At 51.6% G+C, this 27,998-nt stretch overlaps 1 protein-coding gene and 1 long non-coding RNA gene across 3 annotated transcripts; both read left to right on the plus strand.

Annotated features, from left to right (window-relative positions):
* The first annotated feature begins 61 nt into the window (after positions 1–61).
* Positions 62–27,998, plus strand: Aldh4a1 (aldehyde dehydrogenase 4 family member A1). 2 transcript variants are annotated; one of them, XM_020163469.2, is made up of 15 exons: positions 85–235; positions 9,576–9,669; positions 10,199–10,291; positions 10,978–11,025; positions 11,795–11,950; positions 13,561–13,710; positions 13,784–13,858; positions 15,028–15,215; positions 17,314–17,387; positions 18,761–18,957; positions 19,137–19,184; positions 19,840–19,992; positions 20,648–20,769; positions 21,548–21,666; positions 26,694–27,998. In XM_020163469.2, exons 1-15 carry the CDS (start codon positions 177–179, stop codon positions 26,804–26,806), a joined length of 1,689 nt encoding a protein of 562 aa, XP_020019058.1. In that variant the 5' UTR covers positions 85–176; the 3' UTR covers positions 26,807–27,998. The 2 variants fall into 2 exon arrangements, with proteins under 2 accessions (XP_073937294.1, XP_020019058.1); XM_074081193.1 differs by lacking the exon at positions 9,576–9,669 and having other exon boundaries at positions 62–235.
* On the plus strand, positions 251–8,239 carry LOC141425026 (uncharacterized). The gene is made up of 2 exons (XR_012450100.1): positions 251–6,231; positions 6,343–8,239. It is a non-coding gene; the product is annotated as an uncharacterized lncRNA (long non-coding RNA).

Consider the following 27,998-nt stretch of genomic DNA (forward strand, 5'->3'; position numbering starts at 1 on the left):
CATCATATGTCGATGATTATTAATAGAAAATGAATCCATGCAGAGGGACTCCCGAGGTCAGAGAACGACTGGGGCGATGTGCTCCCTCTCCCGCCGAGGTGGTGCGCTCGGGGCGGGGCCACGCAGCCTAGCGGCGCCGGGCGGACGCTGCTGGGAACAGCCGAGCCCTGGCAGAGATGCTGCAGCCGTCCGTTTTGCGTTGCGCCCTGCTGACCCGCACGTGGAGGGGGGCCGGGTGAGTGAACCCCAGGCCCGGCCGAACCGGTGCCAGTTGACCCAGTCCTCAGAGTGCCTGGGCGTCCTCCAAGCCGGAGTCCTCCCTACGAAATTCCCTAGGCTGCTCGGGTATCCGCCGGAGTTTCAGGGCTCCTCTCCACGCGGGGTCGGGTCCTCCAAGTGTCTCCCCCCACCCCCTGCCCAGCCTTCGTCCCGCGGAGATCCCGCAGTCTCGTTCCTTGTCTTCCTCAATTGCTCACCTTCCCTGAACGAGGGGATCGCCTTCCCGACTCCTGCGACCGAGTTGGGTGCCCGGGCCCCTGTCCCACCCACGCTCGGAAAGTGGTCTCCGTCTTCACTGTCTCTCTCCGAATACTGCATGTTCGAAATCTGCTGGCTTCTGCCGAGGAGCACCTCTATTTTTAGCACACCATGCGTCTCACTTCCCTACCCTCAGCTTACATTCCGGTCCCCGCTCGAGAATTCCTGAGTTCTGTCTTCCATCTACTCGATCCTTGTCCCCCCACCTTTTTTTTTTTAAGTTAAACGTTGGGCCGAAAGGCGGAACTGTCTCCTGATAGATGCAGTAGTATTTATGGAGTGCTTACAGTGTGCTAAACTAATGCAGTTGCACGTGTCTGAGTGTGGGGATCGCACGCCTTAATACATGTTAGGTGCCTGGTTTTACTCTTGCCGTGGTCATCTCAGCCACTCCAAGCTTCTCACTGCCGTGAGGCATACATACTATGAAGAAATGGAGGAGCACTTGCAGGGTGGAGCTGCCCTTCAAATCCATATTTGCAAATCTCCACAGTGACAAGTGTTCTAAGAGCCCCTCCTGCTCTGGGCTAGAGGGAAGACAACAGAGAGACTGCCTGGGAGGGGCTTGCAGTCTGGCAGGACTGTGAGTTTGAGTCCATGTTTCTGTTTGCCTCCCTTATAAAGCTGGACAGCACTCCCTTGCCCCCACCTGAGTTTTGTTTGCTGGCCCCTTGCCTTGTGATTGACTGCCTGTGTCTCCCCTACTGAGCTGTGTCCTTTCTGAGTTAATCAGTGTCCCTCTTCCCTGCCCCCATGGGATAGCATGAGTGAGTTTCAAGTCCTCGGTGTGTCCCCAGTGGGGAAGGGATAGAGAAGGACACAAGAAGAAGACGTGGGAAGAGGGGCTCCTCTTCCAAATAGAGACGGGACCACATTTGCCAGACCCTCATTGTGGTCCCATTTGCAGGCCTCTTCTGAACTCTTAAGATCATCACTTTCAGACCCCAGAGGGAAGCCCAGGTTCGGTGAGGCCATCTGTTTACCTCCCTTACCTTCCGATCTGAACCATGCAGGTGCTCTGCTAGGCATGCTGGAGGGGATTTCCCGTGGGTTAGCCTTTAAGGAGTTTTCTGCTTAGTGGGGGAGAAAGGTGTAGACATAAAGACCTTCTAATATCTGGCAGAAAGCAACCCATGTTCTAGAAGCAAAGCAAAGCAGTTAAGTACCATGGCCCAGTCACTGCTGGTAAGCACCTACTTGTGCCCATTCAACAGATAGGGAACATCTACCAGTTACAACAGATGCAGGATAAGTTATAGTTGCACTGACTCCAGATTCCTGCTCTTAATTATGAGGCCTCCTGGGTTGAGAGCAGGGGAGAGTATTTTGCAACCAGTTCCTTCCAATTTGGCATGCAGCTGGCCTGGCCAGATTCCCAAACCTGGGCACCATGAACACTTGGGGTCAGATAATCCTTTGTTGGGGGTTGCTCTGGCAGTACCTTTGGCTTTGCCCACTGGGTATGAGTAGCACCCTGACTTATGACAATAAAAAATGCTACTTGTCATCTGTTGTTCCTAATTGAGAGCCGCAGCTCTAGGACAGCTGGTGTTTGGTACTTGTTCATTTATTTAACATATATTTAGGACATACCTGTAGGGTGCTGTGTCTGCATATATGGAGAAATGGTTGGAGGACACCTTTTAGTGATAGCTCTCAGTGTCCTAGATGTAAATTCTAGTACCAAGGAAAATCACCTCCCTTGAGGAATCTACTAGTAGTATTTCCTTTTTTGCCCTGAGTGCCAGAAATCTCCACCAGTTTTTTAAAAAAATTCTTGGTAGTATGTGTTTTTAAAGTTTAATTAATATTGTGTCCATTGTAAAAGTGCAGCTCAAAAATAAAGATTACAAATAATCTCTTTATTTTTAGTTTTTTTATTATTACAAATAATGTGTAATCTCAATGCACAGAAGTAGCCACTGTCATTGTTCTGAGGAATTCTCTTCTAACTTTCCATGAACCCATACACTTTAAAACAAACAAAAACCCACATAAAAATGGGCTGATCTGCCAAGAAGAAGATTCCACATTTTGCACTAAAAGGACCTCCTTTTAATGCAGGTGCACTAAAAATACTGAATAAAGTCACATTCAGGCTGTGTAGAAGCTGTGTATAAAACATAAAGGGATTTCCTGTTTAGACTTGGGAACGGACCCAAGATACCTCGTTATGTCCGTGCAAATACAAAAGTCTTTGGTCTCAAGCATTTCAGGTAAGGACTGTTCCACCTGTGCTTTTTTTGTAACTTGCTTTTTCCCTTTCATCAACTTGACATGCCTTACTGTGTGTCCACAGGACCCAGAGCTATGTCTGACATGTGGTAAGCCCTTGCTTGGCAAACTGGTGAATGAATGAATTTAGAGGTGGGCCCTTCCTTATCAATAGGTATTTAATGCAAACAGTCTTGAGAAGATCACCACAAATGTGTTTGTTTTTTTTTTTTTTTTTTTTTTGTAGTACAAAAAAAAACTCAGGGCCTACACCTCAAGCCACTCTGCCAGCCCTTTTTTGTGATAGGTGTTTTTGAGATAGGGTCTCACGGACTATTTGCTTGGGCTGGCTTTAAACTGCAGTCCTCCTGTTATTTGCCTCTGAGAAACTAGGATTATAGGCGTAAGCCACCAGCTCCCGGCAACATGTGGCCTTCGAGAATGAGTCCAGGAATTGTAGCTGGTGACAGTGGCTACCATTTGTCTTTTATGTCTATTACTCAGCTCCTCAGCACCTAGGATGTAGGTGTTACTCTCCCCATTTCATGAATCAAACAACTGACATCAGTGGAAGTTAAGGAAAACTTGTCTGACCTGAAGCCAGTGATCACCAGGACTCCCAACTACTTGCCTCCTTTCTCTTGACCTTGGCTTTGTCCTTTTCTGTATTAACTTTCTTATCTGTGTTCTTGGTGTACATCTCTGCACATTCTCTTTGGATTTAGGTGGAATACAGATTTATATATAAACTTAATAAAAAAGCCAGGCACATATGAATGTCAACTTCTGTCCCTTGTGCCAGACCCAGAGGTGACACCTGCTGGGCTGCTGGGGAGCTAAGAGAGCTTGTGGGCTGGAACTGGCCACTGCCCTACTGTGTCCGCAATTGTCCTGGGGGATTTTAGACTCTTGATAATTTCAAATCTACTCAGTGCGTTTCCCAGCCTGCCCCTTGCAGGTGACTGATTGTAAAGATTAGAGCTTGCTGGGTGTCTGGTACCTAGTGTGTGCTCAGTAAGTATTTCAGTACAGGAGTAAATAGAACCTGTAGGTACCACAGTGCTTCTAAGGTTGTTCAAGTCCCTACAGAGGCAGCAGCTGGCACTGGCACTGGCACCCCTGGAAGCACTCTACACCCGACACACAGTAGATATTATATGGTTGTTGTTAGATGACACAGAGCATGGCTTGGAGCCTGACTTCACCTCTTAGCAGTTCTGTGGCCCCGGACAGGTTACTTATCTCTCTGTGCTGCCTTGGCTTGTCATATGAAAAATAACAGTAGTCACTTCACAGGGTTGTCTTGGGGATTAGATGGATTCACACACAACTCAGTAAGGGCCGCTACATTGTGGTTACAGTCCCCCCTCCCTGATCAGGAATACTAAGGATGCTGTAGGGCAAGAGCTATGGGAATCAGATATCCTCAGCCCCTCCTCTTCTTGGAGGCCCCTAAGCCCCAGGAACTTTACTGACGGAAGCAACAGCATAGAAAGAAAAAGACCCCTGGACTGGTCTGCAGTGCCAGTAGACAGCTGAGCAGCCCTGGGCCAGTCTCTGCCCATCTCAGTGTAGCCTCTTTCCCCAGGCGGGAAATGAAGTTCTAGCCTTACATAGGATAAGGAGGATAGAGCTGCCCTGTCGGCCCAGGCTGACTATGGGGCTCTGAGATATTGTAGGTGCTTTGACCACAGACTGTGTTTTCTGAGTGAGGAAAGGCCGAGTTCAAATCCTGCTTTGTCACAAACTGTGGCTGTGAGCCATGAGCCCATGAATGTGTAAGTTAGTCTTTCTGAACCTCAGCTTACTCATCTGTAAAATACAGGTCATAATAGAACCTCTCGTACATTCCTAGGGTGGATTCAATGAGCTGGTTCTGTATCTCACATAGCAAATGCTGGCCCTGTAAGAGCTCCTTTCTCTGTGCAGGAGAGTAGCTTAGCCAGGCTCTGCCCCACCTTAGTCCTGCACTTTCCCTGACTAAGGCCTACTGCTCAAATCATGGTGATAAGGAGGATTTGCCTTATCAGGCCCCAGATAGCAGCGGGGAAACAGGTGCCTGAGTGAAGCAAAGCCTTTCTGTTTTTCCTCTCCTTGGCCTTGTCCACCCCTGTCCCTAGCAACTGGGGAGCTCGGGGGACCTGCATTCAAACCCGGGTATTAGCAAACATGGTGATGTTGTAACTGGGGTAAGGTCACAGTACAACGTATGCTTGTTGGTGACTGTTACTGGGTTATGCATATACTATCCTATACTTTTCTTATTCTAGAGTATTCTACTTATTAAAAAAAAAAAGTTTAATGAGGTATGGTAGCACACACCTGTCATCCCAGCTCTTGGAAAGCAGAGACAGGAGGCTTGAGAGTTCCAGGCCAGTCTGAGCTGCAAAGTGAGACCCTGTTTCCAAAAAAAAGAAAAAGAAAAGGTTTATTGTGAATCAGTACACCATATCACACAGGCAGCAGCTTCCTTCATCTCATAATTAAGGCATCCCCAATGTGAGAGGCCATTTGGGGTGACTGGTTTATGTCACCTGGATGCTCTGTGATGTTCCCACAATGACAAAAATGCCTAGCAAACTAGTTCACAGAATATGCCTGTTGTAAGGGAGGCAGGGCTGTATAGGTTTGGTTGTGGCAGAGAGTGACTTGGAGGTGGTGGAGCAGGAGTGACCAGTGAGGTCACTTTCGAATGCCTTGGACAGGGTGGAGACCAAGGGATGTCTGCGAGCTTCGGCCGTCCACCTCCTAATTTTTCCCCCTGGATTTCTGAGTTGCATATACTGGCCTTGACATCTACTGCCAGAGGGCAAACAGATGTAGCCTTTGTAAACACCTACCCTAGCATCTCCAGAGAGTGGAGAAAGGTAGCAAGCATGAGGTCCCAGGCCCTGGCTGTGGGGTCCTCAGGTGAGCAGATGGGGAGCCCCAGGTTGTGAGGGGAACCTGGGATGGACTCACGCCATGGACTGCGCCTCCTCCTGACACAGCGGAGGACTGAGAGCTGTGTAGGGTTTGCATCCCTGAGCCAGGCACCTCCCTGAGCTCAGGAGGTGGGCAGTGAGGAAACAGGTGAACTGATACTGACCCGGTCCCATGTGGATGAATGTGTGCTGGCTGCATGGATGCAGGAGTAAATGAAGGAGGAAAGCAGTCCTGCCTCCGGGGTCCTCAGAGATCCTCCCAGCGGCCGAGTCTTGTCAGTGACTAATCTGCCTTCCAAGCCAGTGGGGCCAGTGCTTGTGCTAAATCAAAATGGCTCATGAACCAATCAACAAAAAAAGTTTTCCTGGAGTGCCCTGGTTACTTCTGACAACAGTTGTTTAAGGTTGAACTTTGAACTTGTCTCTGTTCCCCAAGCCACACTTGGTGGATGGACAGCTGGCCAGGGCCAGGAGACTTTCCAGGTACAGGGAAAGTCTTGAGAGCCTGTGATCCTGAGGTCACCGTGGACCGCTACTCTGTGGAAGGTGGAGGGAGGTCTGCAGATTTCTGTTTCTGGCTCTGCCTAGGAGGGAACCGGGAGGGAAAGGAGAGCTTATAGCTTCTGTCGTTTAAGTCGGGGCTAGAACACAGTGCCTTTTCCACCAGCCGTGGAGCACTGCTCCCACCGTATGATCCTTGGGGGTCTCTGGGAACCTGTTTGCCTTTGAAAGCCTGGCCAGTGCTTTGATGCTCAGATTGCGGTGACCGTGCATGGCACATGGTGCTGTCACCATTCTTCAGGTGAGGAAACAGGCTCCAGAGCAGGTAATAGTGGGCTGAGACCCTGAGCAGGTGTGGGGGTTAGTACTGGATTTGTGTGTTTCTGGAGCCCCGGCTTTTCCTGGGACCCAGAGAGGGCCTGGGAGATAGTGTCCCACCTCCTGGCTGGCTAGGAGAGGAGATGGTGGTGTCCCGCTGCCCTGTATGGTGGATGTGGTGCTCGGAGGCCCAGAGCCCAGCTGGAACCTTGCCATGGCCCCAGGGGGTAGACACTGCCCGCCCTCCCTCCTTCCTGCTTCCTGAGGCTCTGTTGCAATTTGTGGCCGCCTCTCCGCTTTCTTCCCCAGTATCTCAGGTCCAAGGAGGCGTGTGGGCTTCCGTAGCTTTGTGTTTTAGCTGTGAAATCTTAGTAAGCTGGTGAGACGGGCCTCACATGGGGCGAATGACTTGCTCAGGGTCACAGTTAGTGGGAGGCAGGACTGGATTTGTGGCAGATCTGTCCCAGTCCCACTTTTCTTCTCAGGCTACGGGAAGGGTGGGGTTGAGGAATGTGGCTGGGCTTCTTTGGGTGTGGTAGTCTGGGAGGGAGAAGGTCCCACAGGCTCACCTCCCTCTTTGGGATCTTGGTTGGCGTTGACCCCCACAGGCCATTTTTGTTTTTCAGCTTCACAGGCTTCCTGTCCTGGCCTTGGCACTGCCCTGCTCTCTGCCTGGAATGCTTGCTCTTGCCCACCCTGGTTGAAGTAGCCCTCCTTCCCCTTACGTGCTGTTTTCAGGATCTCTTATGTAATTGTCCTGTGTGTTTGCTGACACAGCCCCCTGGAGGCTAGCTGCTGTCTTGGTCACTTGCTGACCACCAGGGTCTGGAATATATCGACGTTGCAGGAGGACTCAGGCAGCCTTGTAGAGTGAACACAGGGCCTGCCCGCCCCAGTGTCTCTGGCTTTGTGTCCTTCTTCCAGGCCTCCCAGAGTGGGTCTCTGGGCTCCCAGGCCTCTTCCCAGAAACAATGAAACAACTGTTGCCCCAGATTCCCATTGCCAGGCTTCTTTGCCCTGTTGGGCATAAGTGACCTCACAGAATGCCATCCTGAGAGTGTCACTCCGAGACCACGGCAAAATGAGGCACACAGAGCCCTCGTTATCATTTTGTCTAAGCGTGGGCAAAATCACAGTGGCATGACCACTGAGCCACCCAAGACACTGACTTGGTGACAGGTTGCTTCTATGTCAATCCTGGAGCTACCCCCACTTTGTGACAGTATCCAGCCCCAGAGCAAATCCCAGCTTCTTGAACACTCCCCCCACCCCAATCACCCAGCCAGAGCCCAAATCGTGTGATAGGTTTTTCCCAGCAAGTGACATCCTGCTGAACTGCTGATGGTCCCCACAACATGTGGTCCCTCCCAGGGGGACTATGTCTGGGTTTGTCTAGACTCAAGTTCAGTTTTCTCCTAATCTTGGGACTGGCTCAAATCATTCATTTTGAAACTGGAGTTTTGGACCCAAGGCCAAACTCCTGGGATTCCATATGCCAAGTCTGGCCACTCATTCCTAAACACCAAATAAAGAGGCATGGTGCCAGGTGCTGGTGGCTCACACCTATAATCCTAGCTAGTCAGGAGGCAAAGATCAGGAGGATTGAGGTTCAACACCAGCCCGAGCAAATAGTTTTTGAGACCCTATGTTGAAAAAAACTCACCACAAAAAAAGGGCTGGTGGAGTGGCTCAGGGTGAAGGCCCTGAATTCAAGCTCCAACACTGAAAAAAAAAAAAAAAGGCATGGTGAAGGCAGAGAAGGGGGATTTATTACACAGCTTGGGACTTGCCATGGGAAGAGGCAGAGTCAGCACTCAGCTCATCCTCAGCCATCTTCAGGATACAGACATGAGCTGTAGGTTTAAACAGACAAAAGAACAGGTGACAGGAGACAAGAAGTATGCATAGGCAAACAGTTCAATCACACGCGTGGCCTGTTTGGTCATTATCTCAGTCCTTGTTTTGGGAGAGGTTCCTGCAGGGTGTTTCATCCTGAGGAAGCTCTATTGTTGGTGGTAGTTTCTGTCCCTTGTCATGAAGATGTTATCATCTGTCTTTCTTGGAATCCAAGGTGATTGCAAGGTGACTGCAAAGAGAATGGCTTAGAGCAAAGACAGATTCAAAATGGAGGCAGGGATGTCAGGCTTTTCTCCTGCTTTTAGTTAATTCGTGGGCCCAAGAAGGAGTCAGTGTTTTTTTTAGTAAAAGCAGTTTGAGCACCTCTTGCTCAAATTTTCCTTTTAGGACCTTATTTCTGTTAGGGACTGCTAGGGAAGCCATCTAGGCCCTGTGTGTTCTAGGTGTGCTTTGCAGAGGAGGAACCTGAAGCCTGGAGGGGAAGTCCTGTGGCTGGGAAGTAGCAGACCTGGGTCTCCAGCTCCAAAATGACTGAGCCCCGAGGCTTTGCTCTGACCCCTCCCCGCACACAAAGGACGCGGAGGTCACTAGTCAGCGAGGTTGGTCCTAGAGTCAGCAAGGAATTTTTGACACTTAGTCTGCTGGAATCAGGCACTGAGCCCCCAAACCAGCCCTCCTTGACACTGAACGGACTCAGGGCGTCCTCCAGGTTTATAGTCCACATCTTGGACTTCCTTGCCCACCTGGAGGGCTCGGCTCTGTGCCAAGGAAGTCTCAGCCTTTTCACATTCTGAGACTCAGCTCTGGAATGTGCTGCCTTTTCAGCCTAGAGAAAGAGAGGATGGCATTGTGGGAACTGCAGAGAGAGTAACCCTTTGCCCTCTGCCTGTGCAAAACACCCAAACACCACCTTGCAGCTATGCATTTGAACTTCACTTCATGTGAGTTGGGTGGGATTGTGCTCACTTAGTAACTAGCTATAGAAGTAGGTCCTGAGAAGGCAAGTCACACACCAGAGAACACACAGTGGTGGAGGACACACAGTGGCAGGACTAGGACTTTCTGGGGCTTGGTCCCCAAGGTCAGTTCTATTCACTAGACCCTATACTTGCTTTGGATTTCAAACTTCTGGGCCAGGTAGGACCCCAGGTAGGAGACAGAGGGACTTGGGGCTGGCAGTAACAGCTGCTGATTTTTCTGCCTCTGTTCTGCCCTTATTCCCAGGCTGCGGCAGAAGCATGCCTCCTCCTTGAAGGTGGCCAATGAGCCCATCCTAGGATTCACGCAGGGCAGCCCTGAGCGAGATGCGCTGCAGAAGGTAATAGGGTGGGAGCTTCCAGAGGGTGCAGGGCCTAGGGCCTGAGGCTGCCCCCAGTGGCTTCCAGATGGCCACACCTGGATCCATTGCCTTCCCGCCCCTGGGAAGGTCTCGTGGGACCTGGAGGCAGTTGAAGCTGAGCAGCAAGTGTCAGCTGGGGCCCTCTTGTGGCTTGTAAGGCTAGGACAGAGGTCATGCACCCAAATGCTTTATGCTAAAGACATATTCCAGTTTGCCATCAGAGTTTTAAAAATCATAAGACTTCACATACATTTCAGATGCAGGTTTTTATGTTTGGGATGGAAAGATCTGGTGACAGTGGCCTCTCACTTTCCTGCAGGGTAACTATGGCTAGAGCAGGGTCCTGCTGCCCTTGAAGGGTACACATGCTCTCTGACCCCAGTCCCAGCCTAGTCCCCTTCTCACTATGTTCCCACTTGGACTGCTGCTTGCAGACTCCACCTCAGGGTTCTAGGCAGGAGGAAGAGAGGCCAAAAGTGCCCATCCACACTCTTGTCCCTCTCCCTAGGCCTTAAAGGACCTGAAGGACCAGACAGAAGCCATCCCATGCGTGGTGGGGGATGAGGAGATGTGGACATCAGATGTGCAGTACCAGGTGTCGGTAGGTCTGGAACAGCAGGGGCTTGGCCTCTCCCCATATCTGACAGCTCACAGCAGAGCCTGTGTCGCTGTCTTTGTGGTGGTTGTCCTCATCCAGATTTGGAATGCTGTTCACTATAAAATTTCCAGAAGCAAGGGGCAATGTGCCTAGCTCGCACTTGAATCTTGTCCCCAGCAAGAAAGCCCAGGAGGGGTGTACACATCATCTCCCCTTTTCCCTGGTGGGTCTTCACTTCTGGAGGGCTGATGGGAATTTGGAAACTGAGGGCAGAAAGCTGGGTGTCAAGCCCCCGCACTCAGAGGTTATCTTTCCACAGGCTGGCAGGTACTTCAGGTGGACCAGGAGACTCCCAGGTCTCTAATTTGGGGAGAGTAAAAGCTTGACCCTTTTGCAAATGATTCCGTCCATGTGGAATCCTGGATGTGTGAATCCTGGACCTAGTTCAGAAGAGCTTCCCCTCATAATCCCATTTGGTCCCATGCCGTAGACCAAACATACCCATGTCCCAGGCCAGAAGCCTTGGAGAGGGGAAGTAAGTTGACACAGGCCCAGCCAGAACCAGCAGGCAGCAGAGTGGTATTCGGGTGTGTCTGTCTGACCATAGAGGCCACGCTTTCCCTGATAGGCCCTGTGGTCTATGGTCCCTGCCTTCTGGGCTATGAACCCACTCTTCTTTCTTGTTTCAGCCCTTTAACCATGGACACAAAGTAGCCAAGTTCTGTTATGCAGACAAGGTGAGTCTCTGGTGATCTTGGGGCTGGGGTTGGTGGCCCTGCCCTGCCAGTCACTGATGTGGGATACACTTCAGTTGCTGCCCCTCCCTCTGGCCCTGGGAGTGGGTAGGGGGCAACTGGTGCTGACTTTGTCTCTAGGCGGGGTCCGTGACAGGGCCAGGCATGCACAGGTTAACTTATGCCAAATGGCGAGCTGCCTTGGCCAGGGCTGGGACATCTCCAGACATGCCTAGTGCAGTGGGGCCGACCTTGATTTGGGGAGGAAGAAAATTCTGGAAGGCTGAGTCAGGGCAATTGGAGACATAGAGGGAAAGCCAGGTAGAGATTGGCTTTTAGGGAGGGCCTGAGGGAAGAGGTAGGGTGGTCTGTGGGAGGGATTTGGGAGCTGCGTGGTAGGAACTGGGATGCTCGCAGCAAGCAGGGTCTCAGGCCACAGTACTGCCCTTGGGGTTGGAGCCTCAGGACAGTGGGAGCATGGACCACAGGGCCCAGGAATAAGGTGAGCCCCTGATTAGACCATGAGAGAAGTGGAGAAGGTTAACAGAGAGGGACTTGGTCCCGCTTGGCACACCAGCCAACCTGGAAGATCCTTCAGACCTCAGACTGACAGCAGGACAGGTTCTGAGTGTGCTGTTGTCAACCAGTGACGGATGGACTGTACAGCTCTGGGGACAGGTTGGGGGGCAGGGAAGCCTTTCCCATCTCTCCTCCCTCCCCTGACACCCTTCCTGCCATGGGCTGCAGCCCTGACCTTTGCCTCTTTCATCAGGCCCTGATCAACAAAGCCATTGAGGCTGCCTTGGCTGCCAGGAAAGAATGGGACCTGAGGCCTGTCGCAGACCGGGCCCAGATCTTTCTGAAGGCGGCAGATATGCTGAGTGGGCCAAGAAGGGCTGAGATTCTTGCCAAGACCATGGTGGGACAGGTAAGGTGCCGAGGGCCCAGTTTTGCAGTAAGGTGGGAGGCAGTCTTGCCCCATCCCTTTTATCAGACATCAGCTTTGGGTGCCAGGTGCTATTGGACACCTGGAGGGACAGGGCCTGGGATCCAGGGCAGAGGAACAGAAATTCTCAGACATGGCTAAGCCCATGTGTACTATGGTCCTGTTTCCTCCCCTGTATCTCCTCTGGCCCTGCCCTGGACCAAGTCTTTGTCAAGCTTTGCCTGGACAGTTGCCCTGCACAGTCTCCCTGCCTCCCAAATCTGTCAGCCCTCTGCAGGCCTCAGAGTGGTCCTTCCGATGCCTGGCAGGTCACTCCTCTCTATCACTGGAGGTGATTCCCAGGTCCTCACCTCGCACCTAGGGCTCTCCTCCCAACCTTCTGGCCAGCATCTCAACCATTCTGTTCTGCCCATAATATACCCAATTTGGACTTAGGAAGGTTCCCTGCACTCCACAGGTACCCTTTCTGTCTCTGCCTGGAGTCCCCTGTCTAGAACACATCTGACTGTCCAGCCCAGCCACGCCCTCCTCCATGAGGCTTCCTGACCTTCCCAGCCCCACCGTGTTGGTTCCACTCTGTTCTCCCAGAGTACTCTGTTCCTTCATCAGTTACAGCTCTGTGGCAGGGATGTATTGAATTCTTATGTATTCACTGCTCAAAGAAACCAGTTCATGATGTTTTCAGTCTTTGGTTTCTGCATGATGACTTCAGGGAGTCATAGAAAATTCCTGATAAATGGGTTTTGAGCTACTGCCGAGGAAGGAGTTGAAGGAGAAAGGGTCGATTTTGCCATCTTCAGGAGCTCAGCTTAGGGTGCTGATTCCCTGGCTTTCTGAAAATTATAGAAACCATAATCCTGGCTGCCTGTTGGGTCTGACCATTTGCTCATTTGCTCCTATGGTGAGGGCGCCCTTTGCTGCACAGAGGTGGGATGACAGCTCCATACCTTGTGTGTTGTCTTTTCTGGGTTTGGATACACACACACACACACACACACACACACACACACACACACGAGAAACACTGGGGTCTCTCAACGTGCATATTTACTAGTGACCACGTGTGCCAAAGAAGAACCCTTCCCATCTGGAAAAGAATCATTGTCGTAGGTCTCCTGGTTCTTGGCCCGAACTAACTAGTGAGGTGCATGCTCACCCGAGGAAGGAGCCATCTATGTCCCACACACCTTGACTCTGCCCTGGTTTTCCAGACAGTCCCCTGCTCATGCTGGTGTGCCCCTTTGTCTAGAAGGTTCTGTCCTTAGTTTGGTCTGAGGATTGTGATTGTAGATCCATTCCAGTGTATTACTGATCAGAGTGGCTGTGACATGAAGATGTGAACCGCCTGGCCCCAGCAGGGGGCCAGTAAGTGTTTAACTGATCCTGAACCCTACCAGAAGGCGTCAGGCCACCTGAGGGAGGAGGTTCTGGTGCTGAGATCACAGTCCTTTCTCTCCTCAGTCCCAGAGACAGTCCTGGTCTGCCCACTGGAGGCTTCCCATCCCCACTGGGGCCTGGCTCTGTGCTTCCTGTGGGAAAAGGGGCCACACGTTGCCTCTGCTGCCACTGAGCCTGGCCCACCTGCTCTGCAGGGTAAGACGGTGATCCAAGCAGAGATCGACGCTGCAGCTGAGCTCATTGACTTCTTCCGATTCAATGCCAAGTTTGCCATGGAGCTGGAGGGGGAGCAGCCCATCAGTGTGCCGCCCAGCACCAACAGTGTGGTCTACCGAGGGCTGGAGGTACCCACAGGGGGCAGACTGCAGGGGCTGCTGGAAGCCTCAAGCCAGGCCTTACTGCCTCTTTCTTCCTCAGGGCTTCGTAGCGGCCATCTCCCCCTTCAACTTCACTGCGATTGGTGGCAACCTGGCAGGAGCACCAGCTTTGATGGTGAGAACAGCGGCAGCTAGCCACATCCCTGGTTCCAACGGATAAAGGCCACACTGAGCCCTCTCTAGTACTAGTCATGGGAGAGGCACAGATGGTGAGGCAGCTGGGACTGTGGATGGACGTTGGGTTCCAACACCTGGTTCAGATCCCAGCCTTTTCTCTCTGTGGGAGACCCAGGCAGGCCTTGAGGTCTGAGACACAATTTTCTCCTCTGCCAAGTGGAAGCAACAGAGAGGCCCACATTATAGGATGTGAGGATTGAATGAGACACGCTGCATACCAGGCAGGTCTGGCCAAGAATGGACCGTGGGTCCATGGCTATTGATAGTGGTGGTGATCAGTCACTCACCTGAAGTGGCCACTGTGTGCAGCTGCTGTGAATGTTGTGGCAGATGACCTGGTTTACTTCTCTCACTGGCTCCAAGAGGGAGGCTGCCTTTATGCCTCTTTGTGAGGTGACAGTCTGAGACATGCTGTGGTGACTTACTTGTCAAGGCTGCACAGCTAGGAAGCAATTAAACAGAGAGGGATTTGGACATTGTCTCAGAATGTGGTCTGAAAGTCACGGGGCTCCTCCTCCATTATCAGAGTGAAGGTGGTTGTCCCTGTATGATGAGCTCACGGTCTGATGGGGGAGGCGCAGGCCAGCCCTCAGAATGCCCGGGCAGGAGGAGAGCAGGCATTGTCGGGAGGCCTGGGCCCTAGTGGGTCAGCTGACTGTGATGCCCATGTGTGCACTGTGTGCTTGCCCAGGGACATCCTGTGTACCTGCAGACAGGGCACACACCACAGTACCCACATGTCCGTGATGCTGCACCATGCCCTGACCCAGGCATAGACAGGACCCAGGAGCCCAGCCATGCTCGGGGAGCACCCAGAAGCTCTGAGAACAGAGCTGCCTGGGGTGGGAGCAGGATGGCTAGTGTGGGCTTCCCCATATAGGGAGCCCTGGCCAGAACAGGGGATGGGTGGACAGGCCAGGCTGGGACCTCACTGGCAAGGGCTTCTGAGGCACTGTGAGATGTGGAGGAGTGCGGTCACATGGGGGACTCCTGCAGCACAGGGGCCTGGTAGCTCCAGATGAGACACGACTGTCCTGTGGGTTGGGGTGGGATAGGAGCAGGGCTGGTGGCTCTGGCCTTGTGAGTCATCGTCTGCTCTGCCAATAGGGCAATGTGGTCCTGTGGAAGCCCAGTGACACGGCCATGCTGGCCAGCTATGCTGTCTACCGAATCTTGCGGGAGGCCGGCCTACCCCCCAACATCATCCAGTTTGTGCCAGCTGACGGGCCTGTATTTGGGGACACGGTCACCAGCTCAGAGCATCTCTGCGGCCTCAACTTCACAGGCAGTGTGCCGTGAGTCCCTGGGGCGGGGCAGAGTGTGGCAGGGCATGGTGGGGCAGGTTGTGGCAGTGGAGGGGAAGTTCACCAGGCAGCCGTCTCATCACCTGCCCAGGGACTGGGACTGTGAATCCAGAAGTCACACACTGACTGCTGACCGTATCACCTCCTTGCTGTGTGGCCATAGGCGAGCCACTTCACCTCTCTGATCTTTGTTTCTTCACCTGCCCATTGGGAGCAGTGAGCCCTACCTTACCAAGTATTTGCAAGGATTGAACAAGGGAAGAGCTGTGTGGGCTGGAAGTGTTCTGTGGTTGTTGGGTCATCTTATCACTGGCAAGGGCGGGAAGGAGCTGAGATTGGAGGAGGTTGGCAGGCTTCCTGGAGGGCAGCATGGCGCGGAGGCTGAGGTGGGTGGGTGTTCACCATTCCGGTTCCTGCTGTACAGGAACTTAGCTCCTGCTAAGGCTGGGAATGAGTGAACACCAAGGTTAAGGTCCTCACTCCCTGTCCCTCCTCTCTTTATACCCCTCTCAGTGACTTTAGGACCCTATGAGTCTGCAGCGGTGTCTGGACTTTATTCTTAAGGTGGTGGGAGCCACAGAAGGAAGCAGAAGTGGAATAAGCAGTGGCTTATTCAGTGGCCTTGAATCTGACCTGCCAAGAGTCTGTCTTCTTTGACTCCTGGTTGTGGTGGCCTAGCCTTGTATAATTGGGACAGTTCCATTCAAAAATGGAAACGTTGGCTTCTCTCGAGAGCCTGCACATTCTGATCCCATGCTCCTGTTGGCGGGAGGTGGGCAGCACCCTCTCTGGTCCCGCATAGTCAATCTGGTCTGCTCTATTACTGGCCCTGCCAGGGACCTGTGTTTGTACCTTTTGTCCTGGTTGATAGCTTTGGCTGCTGTCTGGAGGAGCCTCCGTGGCCAGAGGCTGGTCGGGAGGGGTGATGGCCTCGAGTTGGAGTGGAGACCGTAGGGCACAGAGTGGTGTGCAGAAGTGGGAATGTGGCAGGGAAATGCAGTGGGCAGCGCCTGTCGTGAGGCTGGGGTGTCCAGGAGGTGATCAGCAAAAGTGCAGGCTTTGGGGGAAGGGTGTCCCTCCCAGGAGTGAGTAGGCTTGGAAGAAGATGGATCACCCAGTCTTTGGTCACTTTGGCCTTAGGTCATCTGGGTGGAAGTGTCTGGGGTCAGCCAGATGTCCAGGTCTTCAGCTGGGGTGGGGAGGGTTCTTCCCAGGAATATGGGCAGTGGCTTCTTTTCTCCTCTGGCCTTAGAGTCTGTAGCCCCCTTCCCTGTCTATGGTTTGGGGTTGGGCCTGGAGGTGCAACGGCACCGTTAGAATTGCTGAGGAGGGCCATTTTCCAAAAGGCCGGCTCTGCCAGTTGGGCCCTGGGTCCCTGCCTGTTAGCGGGCGGAGCGGGCCTAGCTCACATTCGCCACGCTCGGATGAGCACCGGGCTTAAGGTAGGAAAGTCATAAATTAGTATTAGCTTCTGTGAAGCCGCTCTGGGGTGATTAGCATTTTTATTGTTTTGTGGTGCTGAGGTTGGTCACAGTCCCAGCCAGGGGAGGAGGCAGGGCCTCCTGGGTGGCAGCTTGAGGCAGGGCCCTGAGCTCTCTTCCCCAGCCCTTCCTTGGTTTGGCCTTGGACACAGGCACTGGGCTGGGGATGCCCCTTGCAGCCACGAGAGTGGGTGCCCGTTCTGTGCCCTGCAGGTCCGAAGCGCTTGACTCGAATTGGCGCTAATCATAGAACAGCCCAGCTGTGCGGGGCTTGTAGGCTTGTTCTCTAGTTCCTGGGTGAGGTGCTGATTTTGAGGCTCAGAGAGGTTAAGTGAATGAACCCTGCATGTCTAAGCCGGGACTGGGGCCCAGGACCTTCTGTTGTCATAACTGGACCTTCTCCTCCCCGCCTTCTGAGCTGTCACCACCTACTTGGCTCCCTACCACCACCATGACCCTGCCCAGCTCCTGCTGGGCTGCCAGCCCTTGCACTCTTCCCAGGCTTTTCAGCCCCTTCCTCTGGTAGGGCTGTTCCCCAAGCCGGAGACCCTCACCCTCCCAGATGCTGAACCCTGCTCCCTGACACCTGCTCTGTTCTCTGGTTCCAGCACTTTCAAACACCTATGGAAGCAGGTGGCCCAGAACATAGACCGGTTCCGTACCTTCCCACGCTTGGCTGGAGGTGAGAGCCCCGCCAGGCTCCTGGCTGTGGGGAGAAAGGAGGAGGTGGAGTGGCCATGGGTGAGGCGGGGCGGGGGTGCGGTAATGGGTGCTGTCTGTCTGCCTCAGTACGGTAGCCACGAGCTGCACGTGGCCACTGAGCACTTGAAGTGTCGCTTGAGTGATGAGGGGTCAGATGTTTTGTCTTCAGTCTTATGTTAAGTGTCAGTAGCCACATGCAGCTGGTGGCAGGTCTGAATAGAGAAAGTGCAACTGCACAGGCTGTTAGGAAGGAGCTTGTATCTGAAGGAATGAAACAAGGAGGGGCTGGAGGACAGTGGGGCCTAATCTTGTCCTGCTGATAACTACCCGCAGAGAAAGTTTTATGGGCAAGGAAACCAAAGCCAAACAGATTCTTCTGCAGGACTTCAGAGCCTTCAATGCTCTGATTATACATTGCCCTCTTCAAGGGAAAGGTCAGCCATGCAGTGCTTCCCAGGCTCATTAGGCTACAGGGCCCCGTTTTGTAAAGGCCCTGTGGACCACGCATTTGTGGCACACACTTTGGGACAGTGCCGAGACCGAGGGGGCAGAGGTGGGGTGTCCTTGGTCCCTAGGGCGAGGTGGGGTGCATAGGGAGTCTGCACCCCATTCCCGAGCTGGCAGGAGGTTGGATGGGTATAAGGGAAGGAGGCTCCCCTCAGCTTTTGTGTTCAGTGTTTCATCCCCTCCTTCGTGACATTGATACTGAGCGCCTGCAGGGGGGTGGGCTTTCTGCTCTCAGAGCCTCCCTGTCTCCTACCACCTTCCTGATGAGAGAGGCCTCTGTTCACCACGACCCACCCGGAGCCCATCTTCATCTCAGTTTTGTTGTCTTTATGGGAATAAAAATGGAGGTGGTTGCGAGGCATCAGGGGATACAGCAGCAAGTCTCTCTGAAGCCTGACAGGTGGCAAGTGCTATCAGCTACTGTTAGCTGGTGTTTCTGAGTGGGGAAACCGAGGCTGGAGGGTGCAGAGACCTACCTGGAGCACACTGCACTAAGGAATTGGGCCAGGCTTACACTGCATAGGAGGGAGGAGCAGAGGGGTTGGACTCTCCTCTTCCTCGCTAGATGGCCTCAAGGAAACTCTGCCCTCTTCTGTGGAGGGGCCAGCTCCTGGGAACCTTGGATCCGTTCTTTCCTCTGCTTGTACGTTGGGTGTCTCATTTTCCCCATCTGTGTGATGGGGGAGTGGGAGCAGATGACCTCTGGTGTCCGTCACCCTTCCCTGGCTCTCAGTTTCCTCATTGGTAGATAAGGCTGGCGTTGGTCACTGGCCTGTGGGCAGTGGCTTGAGCTGCAGGGCAGCCAGGGGATCCCTCAGTCACGTTCTCACCCCCATCCCCTTGTAGAGTGTGGTGGGAAGAACTTCCACTTCGTGCACCACTCTGCGGACGTGGACAGCGTAGTGAGCGGGACCCTGCGCTCAGCCTTTGAGTATGGTGGCCAGAAGTGCTCAGCCTGCTCTCGTCTCTACGTGCCACACTCGCTGTGGCCACAGATCAAAGGGCGGCTCCTGGAGGAGCATGGCAGGATCAAAGTGGGCGATGTGAGTGGCCTTACAGCCTCGGCCCAGCGGGTGGCTGATGGGATTGGGCAGCCCCCCCAGCCTCTGCTTCTGAGTGCAGGTCCCCAGGCTCTGTAGGTGGGGTGGGTGCATGGGGAGGGGACTGTCTTGTCTCATCTCTCCTGGGCTTGACCGCCTCCTCCCCCATGCTTTGCCTCCAGCCGGCAGAGGACTTTGGGACCTTCTTCTCTGCAGTGATTGATGCAAAGGTGAGGGTGTGGGCATTCCTGGGGGGCTGGTCCCTGGGCAAGGAGAGAGAAGAGGTGTGGAGCTCTGATTTGGGTGACTCGGCCCTGCTGCTCTGAACTAGGCAGTTCTGTAGCTACACACACCTCCCCTGCCTTGGAAAGGCAGAATTGTCCATAACCAGCAAGAGCTGCTCTTCCACACACCTGGATCCAGGCTCAGCAAGCCCCAAAGTGCATGTGTGCACACATAACACTTAGGTAGAGCAGGCCCAGCATCCCTGTGTGCGTAGGCATGCATATCTGCACAACCAGACACCTATGTTGCTTAAGTGTGAAGACGCGTGGCTGTGTGTATTCCTATATGTATGTTTAGCTCTGCGAGTGCGAGTGTTTGTATGTTAGTACCTCTACAGTTCTACCATGTGCATACAGCCATACACACACACACACACACACACACACACACACACACACACACACACACTCACGTCATCCCTAGTCTCTGCTGTGGCTCAGCAGGCCCTGGCTTTTGCCCTCGGTGTTTCCCTACCCTGCCCTCTTTTCCAGAATTTGGGCCCTTCTGGTAGAGGTGTTTTGGAGTGAGTGTTGGGAGCTGCTGCTGACCGTGACCCCCAGGCCTGTCTTTGACCTTCCCCTCCCTCCTCGCCTGCCCCAGTCCTTTGCCCGCATCAAAAAGTGGCTGGAGCATGCAGGCTCCTCACCCAGCCTCACCATCCTGGCCGGGGGCAAGTGTGACGACTCCGTGGGTTACTTCGTGGAACCCTGCATCGTTGAAAGCAAGGACCCACAGGATCCCATCATGAAGGAGGTGACAGGGCGGGCAGCCTGGGCCGGGGCACAGCACACACAGGGCTCTTGCATGCGCTTTCTTCCCGAGGCATCTATTTCACAGATGAGGGGACCCTAAATGGAGTGTCTTATGGCTGCAGAGAACACAGCAGGCCCCCAAATCCAGTGCTTTCACCACTGGCATGGACCATGTCCCAACACTCCTACCGCTGCACCCACCAGGGCCACCTTTGTGGCAGCTGATGTGTACCAACACTCACTGCTGGGCAGCCATTGCTGATCCTGGCTGAGGGAGGGTGATGTCACCATTCCCATCTTAAAGAGGGGAGACCAAGGCTCTAAGAAGTTGAGGTACTTGTCCAGGGTACTGCAGCAGGACTGGAGTTCTTGGTGGCAGAGGGACCCTGAGGAGGGAGTGGTTTCGTCAGACAGCACTCAGCACTAGCTGTGACAGGAGCCTTCTGTCTCCTTAGGCCTAGCCCTGGCCCAGTTGCTGTCCAGGTGAGGGTTTGGCATGGAGGCCAGAAAGTTTAGATCTTATGTAGCATGGTAGTAGAGTGGGTAGGGCAGAAAACTGGGCATATTGCCCTGAGGGAACCAGGAGGAAGCAGTCTGGCCCTTCATGCAGGGTCGAGGTGTGGAGACTGGGAGGCCTGACCCAGCCTCTTTTTCAGGAGATCTTCGGGCCTGTGCTGACTGTGTATGTCTACCCTGATGACAAGTACAAGGAAACCCTGCAGCTAGTTGACAACACCACCAGCTACGGCCTCACGGGGGCAGTGTTTGCCCAGGATAAGTGAGCGGCCCAGCCTGGGGAACACTCGTTTTCCTGTCCTATCCCTGCTTACTCTTCCAGCCTTTCCTTCTGTCCCCTCCGCAAAGCCGGGAGAGGCAGGCAGATAGCCCAGCACAGGTAGCACAGGCAGCTGGGCTCTTTGTTACAAATACGGATGACAGCCCTCCTGGTGACCACCATGACTAAATCTCTAGGAACCAGGCCTAGGGAGTATGTGACCGGCTCCCCTGGACCTGATTGGCCTCCTCTGAGCAAAGTGACCGGCCTGTGGTGCAGAGCAGGAACAAGGCGTGGGGGCCAGGGCTCACTATATGTGTGTGGAGACAGTTCTCACTGGGTCCGGGCCACTATCCCCAAGGGTTTTCTGTCCCCCTCAGCACAGATGCTGCTGTATCTTCCTTGAGAGGATGGGGGTGGGATTGGAACCCTGGAGGAAGGGTGGGGTCTGGGAGGCCCCCAGCTCCCAAAAGATAAGAAAATTGGATTAGGCCAGGCCACTGGCTCTGGGGCTTCCTGAACTTCTGTTCTCCCGTTCCACCTCTGCATCTGCCCTGTGAGGGAGGTGGCTTCACTCCCTTCCCAGAGAGGAAACAGAGCCTCAGAGACCCTCTGTTCTCTGCAGGGGCTACTGCTAGCAATTGACCAGTGCCATGTGTTCTAGGAGTGGCCTCAAGCTTAGCTGGGAAACCAGTGCAGGCTGGGCAGAGAGCTGAGGTGGGATCTGGGGCTAGAGGGGCAGATGGGCTGGGCGCCCCCTTACCACTGCCCTGGCCCATAGGAACGTCATCCAAGAGGCCACAAAAATGCTGAGGAATGCTGCCGGCAACTTCTACATCAACGACAAGTCCACTGGCTCAGTGGTGGGCCAGCAGCCCTTTGGGGGCTCCCGGGCCTCTGGTGAGTGTGTTCTTTTCCCAGAAGGGAGCTGAGTGGGAGGCCTTAGATTCTTTCTGTTCAGGGTGTTAGAGAAGCAGGAATAGCACACTGTGGACCAGATGAACAGGCAGACCCTTTCCCCAGCTTCAGGAGTCTCCTCTTCCCGTCTTACGTAGGAGGAAACAGGTGTGGGGTTGAGGTTTTGGCACCTGCACCCGTGCTTCCTAGCACCACACTTGAGATCACTTAAGTCCAATGATCTCCACTTCACAAAAGGGGAAACTGAGGCTTAGAAGGGGTGATTACTTGCCAGAGGCTGCTGTTCCCTGTGGCAGGGCCAGTGCTGAGCCAAGCGGTGTGGGGTTTTTCACCCCAGCCAGGTGTCTGACTCGGCAGACACTGCCAGGGTCCTGCGGCTCAGCTCAGCTCTGCTCTGATGCTGACTGCAGGTCGCACAGACCCCGTGGGTTAGGGCTCAGTCTCACAAGATGTCCTCACTGCAGACGCCAGTCGCAAGGTGGGTTCCATGTCAACCAGATTCCCACAACCACATCCTCAGGTCTCTGATTTGCTGGAACCCAGGAACGTTTGCTTAGTCTTACCAACTTATTACAAAGAATATGTTTTTGTATTGTTAATAATTTATTTTTTCTTTTAAGTTAAATTTATTTTTAATTGGTGGAGACATAAACTCATACGTGTGAGTGGGTCGAGATACACGTACAGGTCGCATAATGCTCAAGTTGGGTTAAACAGTGTCTCCCCAAACATTGATCATTTCTTTAAGGTGAAGACACTGGAGTCCTTTCTTGTAGCTTTTAGAAAAACGCAGTGTATAACTGTCGTCTCCAGTCACTCTACTGTGCAGTAGCATGCTAGACCCTCTTGCTCCTGTCTGAGTGTAACTCAGTGCCCACCCCCTGTCCTGAGCCTCTAGTAACTGCCACTCTACTCTCAACTGCCACAAGATCAATTTTGTAGATTCTGCAGGTGAGGAAGATGCTGCAGCACTTGTTTTTCCGTGCCTGGTTCATTTCACTTAATGATTTCATCTTCATCTGTGTTGCAGGAAAAGACAAGATTTCATTCTTTTTTATGGCTGAATAGTATTCCATTGTCTGTATGCACTACAATAGCTTTTTAATTCTTTGAGAAAACCTCTTTCTTATTTTCCATAATGGCTGTAGTAATATACATCTTCATCAACAGTATAAAGGGTTTCCTTTCCTCCACATCCTCGCTAGCAAGGATGTTATATTTGGTCTTTTGTTTTGTTTTTGATGGTACTGGGCTTTGAGCTCAGGGCCTCATGCTTACTAAGCAGGTGCTCTACCACTTGAGCCATTCTGCCAGCCCTTTTTTGTGAAGGGTTTGTGAAGGGTTTTTTTGAGATAGGGTCTCACCAACTATTGCCCAGGCATGAGCTGCCAGCGCCTGGCTTCTTTTGTCTTCTTGGTAACAGCCATTCTGACTGGAGTGAGTGATGCCTCGTGTGGCTTTAATTTGCACTTCCCTGAGGACTCTCGATCTGGAGCATTCTTCATGCATTTGTTGCTCTTTTGCACATCTTTTGAGAAATGCCTTTTTAGGTTCATTGCCCATTTTTAAATTGGTTATTTGTTTTTTGCCATTGGGTGGTGGTTTGAGTTCCTTATGTAACTCTTGTCAGATGGACACTTTGCGAGTGTTTTTTCCTGTTCTCTGGCTGTCTTTTCACTCTGGTGATTGTTTCCTCTGCTATGCAGAAGCTTTTGACTCTGATGTAATCCCATTTGTCTATTTTTTTCCTTTAGTTTCCTGTGCTTTTGGGGTCTTATCCAAAAAATGCAGTCCATTGCAACGTCTGGAATCATTTCCCCTGATTTCTTAGTAGTTGGCTTCACGATTAGAGGTCTTAAATAGAAGTCTTTAATCCAGTTAGAGTTGATTTTTGTAACAGGTGAGAGGTGGGGTGTAATTTCATTCTTCTGCACCATTTGTTGGAAAAAACTGTATGTGTGTCTCCAATGCGTGTTCATAGCATCCTTGTAAAAAAAAATCTGTTGGCTGTAGATGTATGGCTTTACTTCTGGGTTTTCTATTCTGTCGCATTGGTGTGTGTGTCTGTTCTTATACTAAAACCTTGTTTGGATTACAATAGCTTTGTAGTAATAATATTTGAAGTCAGGTAAATGTAATGCCTCCTTTTCCCCTCTAAGATTACTGTGGTTATTGTGTGTGATTGTGTGTGTGTGGTTCCATGCAAATTTTAGGCTTTTTCTCTTGTTCTCTGAATCGTGTCATTGGTGTTTTGACAGGCACTGCACTGTATCTGTTGATTGCACTAGGCAGTGTGGACATTACAACAATGTTCAGTCTTCCAATTCATGGACAAGGGATGTCTTTCTATATTTTGTGTCCTTTTCACTTTCTTTCAGATGTTGTGTGGTTTTCATTGTAGAGATATTGGCTAAATCCTGTGTTAATTTATTTTCAGGTGCTTGTGTATCTGTTGTAAATGAGATTCCTTTCTTGAGTTCTGTTTCAGATAATTAGCTATTGGTGTGTAGCAGTGCTACTGTTTTTTGTTTTTGTTTTTGGTACTACTGGGGTTTGAACTCAGGGCCTCACAATTGCTCTTACTGCTTGAGCCACTCCACTAGCCCAACACACAAAAATAATACTGATTGGCTTTGTATTCTGTAATTTTTCCCCCCTTTGGGGTTTCCTATATATGAGATCATGTCATCTGCAAAACAGTAACCATTTGACTTCCTCTTCCAGTTGATGGCCTTTCTTACTGTTGCCCAATTGCTCTGGCTAGGACTTTCAGTTCAGTGTTGAATAAAAATGGTGAAAGTGAGCATCTATCTCATTCCAGAGCTTAGAGAAAAAGCCTCCAGCTTTTCCTCATTCACTATGATGTCAGCTGTTGACTTACTATAAATGACCTTGAGCTACTTTGCTTTGATTTTTTTTTTTTTTTTTTTTTTTGGTACTTAAGATTCCTGAGGCCTCACACTTGCTAGGCAAGCTCTCTATTACTTGAGCTATGCCATCATCCCTAGTATGCTGAATTTTATTAAATGCCTTTCTTGCACCTGCTGAGGTGATTGTATGGCTTTTGTCCTTCCTTCTCTTGATGCGTTCTATCTCATTTATCATTTGTCTATGTTGAGCCATCCTTGCATCCCTGGGATGAATCTACTCATTCATGGTGAATAATCTCACTGATTCAGTTCACTAGGGTTTTGTTGAGGATTTTTGCACCTGTGCTCATCCAGGATATTGGTTTTTAGCTTCGTTTGCCGTGTCCTTATCTGGTTTTGTCCTCGGAGAATGCATTTGGAGGAATTCTCTTCAGTGTTTTGGAATAGGCTAAGAAGAATCAGTATTAACTCAGTCTTTGCTGGAGCTCAGCTCTCCGGTCCTGGGCTGCTCTTTCTTGGGAGACATTTCATTCCGGATTCTACTTCATTTCTTGTTATTGGTCTGTCAGATTTCCTGTTTCACAATGATTCAATCTCAGTGATTCAATCTCAGGAATTTGTCTGCTTCTTCTAGGTTATCAAATTTGTTGGTGTATAGTTGTTCATAAAATCTTGATCTTAATGATTCTTTGTGTTTCTCTGGTGTTAGTTGAAATGTCTCCCTTTTCATGTCTGATTTTATTTGCTTGAGTCTTTTTTTTTTTTTTTTTTTGCAGTACTGGGGCTTGAACTCAAGGCCTATATCTTGAGCGACTCCACCAGCCCTGTATTTTTGTGTGTTAGGTATTTTTGAGATAGGGTTCCCCAGGCTGTCTTGGAACCACGATCCTCCTGATCTCTGCCTCCTGAGTAGCTAGGATTATAGGCGTGAGCCACTGGCACCAGGCTAATTTTATCTTTTTAAAGAGCCAGCTCTTCCTTTTTTGTTGGTCTTTTGTATTTTTTATGTCTATTTCACTTATTTCTGTTTTGGTCTTTATTATTTCTTTCTACTAATTTTGGGTTTGTTTCTTGTCTTTCTAGTTCCTTAAAATGCAGTGATAGGTTGTTTATTTGAGATCTTGCTGTGTGTTTTGACATGGGTATCAGTTGCAGTAAAATTCCCTCCTAGTACTGCTTCCGTGTCCCAAAGGTTCTGGTGTGTTAGCATGTCCAGTATCATGAGTTGCAAGAGAAGTTTCAGTTCCCTGCCTGATCTCCTCCACTGATTCCTTGTTGGTCCACTGATTGTTCATGTGTAAGGTGTTTAATTTCTGTGTATAGCTTCAAAGTCCATTTGGTATGGGGTGCAGTTTAATTGTGCTGTTTCTTTGTTGACTTTCTGTCTGGATCTGTCCATTGCTGAAAGTGGGAGGTTAAAGTCCCCTACTATTGTGCTAGAATCTCCCTCTTCCTTCACGTCTATTAATATTTGCTTTACATATTTGCCTGCTCTAATATTGCTTGTATATATATTTAGAATTGTTATTTCCTCTTGCTGACTTGACTCCTTTATCATTATATAATTACTTCCTATGTCTCTTTTGACTGCTTTTCATTTAAGTCTATTTTATCTGATATAAGTGCTATGTAATCCTGCTTCCTCTGGATTGCATTTACATGGACTGTCTTATTCTGTCCCTTCACTTTCATTCTGTAGGTGAAGTGAGTTTCTTGTAAGCAACATATGGTTGGGTTTCATTTTTCTCTTTAATCCAGTCACTTTTAATTGGAGAATTTAATCCGTTTACATTTCAGGCAATTATCAATAGATAAGGTCTCACTGGGACCGTTTTGTCACTTGCTTTCTAGGTTCATTGTAGTTCCCGTCCCAATCTTTTTTAATCTTTGTGGTTAAGTGACTTATCTAGTACTAGTGTAATTGATTCTTACTTTTGGTTTGTCTATTATAGTGAAGCTTACAGAAGCTCTCTTCTCATTGTAGCAAGCTTTTTTGAAAGATAGAAACTTTGTATGGCCCATCCCCCTTGGCTGTCTTCTACTGCCCATCCTGGTGCCCCACCACTGCACCCCTCCTCCCACTCCTTTCCCTTCTCAGAACCATTGTCTTCCAAGAAAAACAACTGTCTTTTTCCACAGGAACCAATGACAAGCCAGGGGGCCCTCACTACATCCTGCGCTGGACGTCACCCCAGGTCATCAAAGAGACCCACCAGCCCCTAGGAGACTGGCGCTACTCATACATGCAGTGATTCCTGCTCGGCCAGTCCACTGTCCACCTGTCTGTCCATCCAGAGGGTTGACCCCACTGCACCCCTGCCTACCCCTCCACTTGCTCCTTATGGACAGCCCCCTTCTGGAGCCAAGCCACACCTCCCCTCCCCGCCATTGACCTGTGGTCTTGTTTGATCAGGTCATGCTGGGCCGCTACACTGTCTCCCATCAGCCACCCTGGAAATCCCACCTGCTGGGTATGACCCTGGAGTCCAGCAGGTTTTCCACCTGTCTGCTTCCCTAGGGAATGGAGAGGGGGCAGGTCTAGGGACCATGTGGGGAAAGCAGGCATCTCTGGCCCCTTGGCACTCTTGCCACTCACAGAGGCTCCTCCAGGTATCCAGAGTGAGGTGTGAACCTGAGTGGCTGCAGGGCACAAGTGGCACTAGCTAGCCTTGCCCTCTGAGGTCTGGGCTGCCCACTGCTACTTTTGTCTAGATCTGCCTGAGCCAGTGGGCACCTGGTCCCATCCGGCCTTAGACCCATGTGCCTTCCTGCAGAGTGCCTGTGTTCCCCTGAGGCCATGCCATTCCTGGCCACTTGCTGAGGTGTGGCGTGTGGCAGTCCTTCCACAGCTGTGATTCTGCAAAACCTTGAGGAACTCCATGTCGTGGGACTGTTCCTGAGTTCTTCTGGTCCTTCCTCTGCAGGTGCCACTCCCAGAGCCCATCTCAGGGCCTCAGTTCTGCCCAGTCATCAACACCTAGCCTGGGGTCCCCTCCAGCCTGGGATGTGGTCTGTAGAATTGCCCCTCCCCAGTATGGAAGGGCTCTGAGTGTCCTGGGCCCCCCAGTTGCTTACTCTTCGTCAGATGCAGCTAGTCCAGTAGTGGCTAGGGGCAAACTCCTTCTGACTGGGTTCTGGTGGCCAGGGATTGCTAAGATGTGACTTTCTGGGAGAAGAGTGCTGGGGCTCTCCCTCAAGGACAGCCCCACAGAGCCCCCATGGAGCAGGTGTGGCCAGCCCCTCATGCCCGTTTCTCACCATGGCCCATGGTTGGGCAGGTGCTGCCTGGGCCAGTGTGGGTTCTAGGATCTGAGTCATCTCCTGTGGGGGCCAGGGGCGGTGGCTGGGGTGCAGGCTGGAGGTGTGCTTGGTACTACTGGTTCTACACTGTGAGGTGGCAGTGGGGTGCACCCAGTGCCACCAAATAAAATGCCTGTTACCTAA

Source organism: Castor canadensis, chromosome 7 (genome assembly GCF_047511655.1).
Source record: "Castor canadensis chromosome 7, mCasCan1.hap1v2, whole genome shotgun sequence".
NCBI lineage: Eukaryota > Metazoa > Chordata > Mammalia > Rodentia > Castoridae > Castor > Castor canadensis.